General features: G+C 38.2%; 1 protein-coding gene across 2 annotated transcripts in view; it reads left to right on the top strand.

Annotated features, from left to right (window-relative positions):
• The window catches only part of LNX2 (ligand of numb-protein X 2), a 92,667-nt gene that overhangs the window by 49,186 nt on the left and 37,672 nt on the right, over nt 1-5,809 (top strand). For both annotated transcript variants that reach the window (XM_012649907.1, XM_012649906.1), the window contains exon 2: nt 5,074-5,591. In XM_012649907.1, coding sequence (XP_012505361.1) covers nt 5,185-5,591 — 407 coding nt within the window. In that variant the 5' untranslated portion in view covers nt 5,074-5,184. The remainder of the gene's footprint in view (nt 1-5,073; nt 5,592-5,809) is intronic.

The following is a 5,809-nucleotide window of genomic DNA, read 5'->3' as shown; positions in this document are numbered from 1 at the left end:
CGAATGAGGGGGAAGCACAACAGAAGCTCTCATGAGTGCAGGGCCTGCCACTTGTCCAGGGGGCCACAATTGGGGATGTATTTTATCCCACAGCCATCTGAGATGAGCCACTTCTCAGCCCTCATGTCTTGAAATTCATCCGCATTAAACTTGGTAAAGCCCCACTTTGAGATGTGGATCTTCTGGTGGCCAGGGAACTTGAACTTGGCCTTGCGTAGCACCTCAACTATAGAGCAGTATCACGTGACCAGGATATTGACAATGATACAGTCAAAGTATAGAACATTACCACAAGCACCCCTCATGTCACCCTTTTATCCATCCCCAACCCTTCCTAGACCCTTGGCAACCACTAATCCATTTCTACAATTTTGTCATTTTAAGAATGTTATATAAATGAATCAAAACAGTATGCAACCTTTTAGGATTGGCTTTTTTCGCTCACAAAATTTTCTGGAGATTCGTTGAAATTGTTGTGTGTATCAGTAATTCATTCATTCCTTTTTTTTCTGACCTGGGTAGAGTGCAGTGTCACCATTGTACCTCACTGTAACCTCAAACTCCTGAGCTCAAGCAATCCTCCTGCCTCAGCCTCGCCTCCCAAGTAGCTGGGACTACAGGTGCGTGCCACGACACCCAGCTGATTTTTCTACTTTTAGTAGAGAGGGGATCTCCCTCTTGCTCAGGCTGGTCTTGAATTGAACTCCTGACCTCAAGCAAATTCTCCCACCTTCACCTTCCAAAGTGCTAGGATTACAGGTGTGAGCCACCTCGCCCGGCCAGTTCATTCCTTTTTATTGCTGAGTAGTATTTTGTGGTATGAATGTACCACAGTTTGTTTAACCATTCACCTGTTCAAGGACATCTGGGTTGTTTCTAGTTTCTGGCTGTTAAAGGTTGCTGTAAACATTCACGCACAGGTTTTTATGTGAACATAAGTTTTTACTTCTCTGGGGTAAATGCCCAGGAGTGCAGTTGCTGGGTCATATGATAGTTGGATGTTGATTTTTTAAGAAACTGCCGAACTTGTCCAGAGTGGATAAAGGGATTCTGAAGTCAAAAAAGTTTGACAACCACTGCTTCATACAAAGGCATTTATCAAAACTGATATGTGTGACATATACAATAAGAAAATTTTCTTGTGTTGACATCATCAAATAAGGAAACTTTTTTCCTCAGCCTTTTGAAGATTAAAGGGAGTGATAACCTTATTCCTTGTCATTTATAAGTCACAGGGCTGTGTCATGTGTTGATTGCTTTGCAGTGCTACAAATAAACACACAAGATTTTCTTATATATATTTGTATAGTGACACATTCCAGGATTCTTTTACGTTTCAGGCTTATGTATGAACCTGAGAACTTTTTTTTTTCTTAAGTGCATAGTGTGTCCTAATACGTGAGAATACAAAAGATGAAAAAGATACTGTCTTTACCCTCAAAGAGGAGTGGAGACAGGTAAGCAAACATGCAATATAGTAATTGCTGAAATGAAGGTTTGTGTGAAGAGCAGTAGGAGCAGAAGGGAAGGGAGGCACACCCAAAAGTAGGAGGAGGCCATGTGACTTGACAGAGGAGACAGTTTGACCTGAGGAGTGAGGAAGAGTGGACGAGGAGGAAATGACAGGCGAGGGTATTCTTAGACCCTCGGCATCGTTGCGTCAAAAGAATCACAGATGTTTCCTGTCTCACTGCACTTTGGTGGTAACCGTGGCTCATTATCTTTTTCCTTGGGCCGGATCTTTTAGGTTAGGGCCAGTGAGGACCCTTTAAATGTGAGTCAAAAGTAACATCAAGAGAAATTATCTGAATAATATACAGTTTTGGAGTATGCAGAATAACAGTGAAAACCCATAGTTCTGGGAGTCTTTGTGATGTACCAGGATATTCTTATCCCATAAGCCAGGAAGAGCAATCATGTTAATTATAACTGGAATTAGATGGTAAACAGTGTCTTATAACTCCCTTCCCATTGCATTGGCTATTTTTCAAGATACTATTAGAAATGTGTTGTAATAATCTTGGCCTATTTAATAGCTTCCATCTCTTTACTATTCCTGGAATATTGTTACAGAGATTGTGCAGTTTATAAAGATACACATTATGCGACATTTTATATTTTGGGAAATGTTTGAGATATTTACTTAAAAAGTTGTATTTTAATATTTCAAACTGTGCTCGAAGGTATTACAGATAATATCTGAAATCAAAATTATGTATAAACATGAACATATGTTATACATAGATGTAGTTCTGATCGCCTAAACTTGCCAAGGGACCCAGCGTGAGAAGTGGCGTGAGGCGGTACGGCAGACTTGCACACAAGGCCGAAAGAAACAGATCTGCCTGGGCTGGGAGTAGAGGGGTGGGATTAGGGAGCAGAGAAGTGGAGTCAGGCTGCCTTTCTCCTTTACAAAGCTCACACTCTGAAGCTTTTATGAAACACCTTTGCTCTTTCCTGTAATCACTTAATTTACTACTGCGTTATTTTGAAGCCAGAAAAAACTGGGTTTATCTTCCTTTTCTCTTACTAAGTAATTACACATTATATGGCTTTGGGCGGATCATAAAATCTATCTGAGCTTTGGTTTCTTTGTCTTTAATAATAGCTAACACTTAGATTGCACCTGTGATTTGCCAGGTACGGTTTTAAGTTCTATCTGTCTATCCATACTTATTTATTCTTTATTTTGACCCTTTGAGATAGGCACTCTTACTACCCCCGTTTTCCATTTGAGAAGGAAACAGACACAAAGGAATTGGTAAGGTAACAAGGCTTTATAAGTGACCAAGCAAGGATTTGACCTCCCACACCAGGTCCAGGATCTGTGCTCTTAACTATTTATGCTGTATGGCCTCACAGTTCTTCAATCAATATTTATAAGCACATGTTAGTGATCCATCCATGATAATTTTCAGTTAATGTTTGTTTTATGGTAATACGGAGGTATTTTGGGGGAGTGGAGCTAATGCAATGGTTATTTGCCATTTTAAATGGGAACATGTTCATTTTCCTCATGAAAAGATGTGATAAATGAAAATAATCAAAGAATTAAAGTTATTTAGAGATTTAGAAAATAGCTAAAATATAAGTCTTAAGATAAAAGCTTTCTTAGTCATTATGTGGGAGGCCAGAATTGCAGTATATTTTCTTGAGCAAAAGAAAAATTAAAATGCTATCACAAACAAAAAGAGCAAAAGATTTGTGAATTTTCCTGCTGAGTAGAAACAAGCATCTGTGGAAATTCTGTGTTAAAATACCTAGCTTGAACCAGTCTGCCTGAGATACATGGTGTTTCTTTCCCTACTCTCACAAACCTTGCACTGACATTTAAAAAGTTATGATGCTCAAAGTGTAAAGAGCAAGTTCCATGAGTTATAAAATAACAAGAAGTGTTTTCTCTCTTGATGTTGGTACTGATAGGAGTTTAGAATACAGGCTGCTATTATTGTTATTTTATAATATTAGGTAGTTTAAAAAACATGAGTTAATCTGAGGCCAGCTGTCTCACCTGAATTTTATCCCACCCCTTTCTATTTCAGGGCAGTGCTTGTTAAATCTGTTAAAACACTAATGATGTTTTCTAATAAATACTCCAAATAAATAAGCTAGCAAATATATAGGTGATTGAAGGAGAATTTTGTTATTGAAATACAAATGCTAGTAGCCTCAACATGGTATCTTACTCTTAACCATTCTTGTGGCAAGTACACTAAGTTCTAGAATCCCCCTGCCTAAGTGTGCTTTCTGTGCTCCAGATGTTTTACCTGCTTCATATTCCCTGAATTTGCTGTGTACCTTCAAGTTCCTGTGACTTAGCTGATGCTCTTCTCTTGCCTGAGATGCTCTTGTCCATTTTTTCTCTCTGCCTAATGCTTCCTGTCACAGCGCAGCAGTCCATGTTTTTTCCCCTTTTGAAAGTATTTCCAACCACAAAGCCAAGCTGAATTAATTGCCGGTTCTCTTCATCTTTCTCCATATTCACATAACATCCTGTGCATAACTTTCTTGGACTACTTATTACATTGAAATTTTAACAATGGGTTTTCATAACTGTCCTCTCCCTACCTCTTCTCTGTCCGTGTTCAACGTCTGGTACATACTAGAGGCTCTGTACGTATTTGCAGAAGAAGGAATCCAGAGAGCTGCTGCTCTTGGTATTGGTTTTTTAACTCCTGGTGCTTCAGAAGTGGGTAGACGGAAACCCTTCAATGAGGGGAGCATTCCTTGCTGGCCTCGCACAGCACTGCAGGAGGCTGTTGTAAGAGTCTTGTGTTGGAGAGGACAAACACATTGACTCAAATGGCAGCTCTGAGTAAGCAAGACCAAATGCAAGTGCGGAATAATTCGAGGTGGAATTTATAATACTGCTTATCTGTTTAATTGAATTACAGCAGATTTTTGCCTTTAAATGGAATAAAATAGTGATGGAATAAAACTTTATGGAGTTTGCACAGATGTTATTTATGTGTTATGCAGATGTATCTTTTTGTAATCTGTGTTATATAGAGAGAATATTCAAATCATACGTATTTTGAAATCCATTTTTCTTATAGTGCTTAACAAAGGTCATTTTTATTAACAGACTCTGAATTATTCTTGAGACTACATTTCAAAGACACAATCTGTGGTATAGTACTATAAATGCATAAAATCAGTCAGAAGCAAAGAACCATGACTGGGATGACAAATGCAAATGCATTATACAATATACCTCAAATTGTATTACTATGAGCACATAATTAGATTAATTGTCTTTAAAACTACCACAAAGAAGTGAAGTATTTAGAGATGTGGAGTCAGTAAAACAAACCTATTGTTTCTTATGTCATACTATATAATATATGGTATCTTTGCTTTTAATCATAAGTTCTTTTTTTCATCAAGAAGTTGGCACTGTAAGTCATTCTTTTTAGCCAACTAGCAAATTAGTTAATTTAATTTTTTATGACTAATTTATTACCTGATCTGAACTTTAAGTTTTTACTAAAACATGTTAATTAATAATATTATATTGATACTTTTGACCTATCTTGATTGATATTAATTACTTTGTTTGTTTTGCTTATCTAGAAAAAACAGACCTTGGATTTAGTCAGATACATCACTGTCTATTAAAGGAAACCAACCTTTAAGTGAAAGTCCAACATATAAGGATACAGAAACTGTTTCAACTGATTCAAAATGGGAACGACAAGTGATGAGATGGTGTCTGTGGAACAGACCTCCTCCTCCTCCCTAAACCCGCTGTGTTTTGAATGTGGCCAGCAGCATTGGACGAGAGAAAACCACTTATACAATTACCAGAATGAAGTGGATGATGATCTAGTCTGCCATATTTGCCTTCAGCCTCTGTTGCAGCCACTAGATACCCCCTGTGGACACACATTCTGCTACAAGTGCCTCAGAAACTTTTTACAGGAGAAAGATTTCTGTCCATTGGACCGGAAAAGACTTCATTTTAAGTTGTGTAAGAAGTCTAGTATTCTAGTTCATAAACTTCTAGACAAATTGTTAGTTTTATGTCCATTTTCTTCAGTGTGCCAAGATGTAATGCAACGTTGTGATCTGGAGGCACATCTTAAAAACAGGTAAGCAAAAAATATGAAAGAAAGAGAAGTAATTCAAGGTTTTATAAAAAGGTTGTTCAAAGAAACAAGTAACTTGGCCGGGCGTGGTGGCTCACGCCTGTAATCCTAGCTCTCTGGGAGGCCGAGGCAGGCGGATCGTTTGAGCTCAGGAGTTCGAGACCAGCCTGAGCAAGAGCGAGACCCCGTCTCTACCAAAAATAGAAAGAAATTAATTGGAC

Source organism: Propithecus coquereli, unplaced genomic scaffold (assembly GCF_000956105.1).
Source record: "Propithecus coquereli isolate 6110/MARCELLA unplaced genomic scaffold, Pcoq_1.0 Scaffold306, whole genome shotgun sequence".
Taxonomy (NCBI): Eukaryota; Metazoa; Chordata; class Mammalia; order Primates; family Indriidae; genus Propithecus; species Propithecus coquereli.
This window is presented reverse-complemented; position numbering and strand designations above follow the sequence as displayed.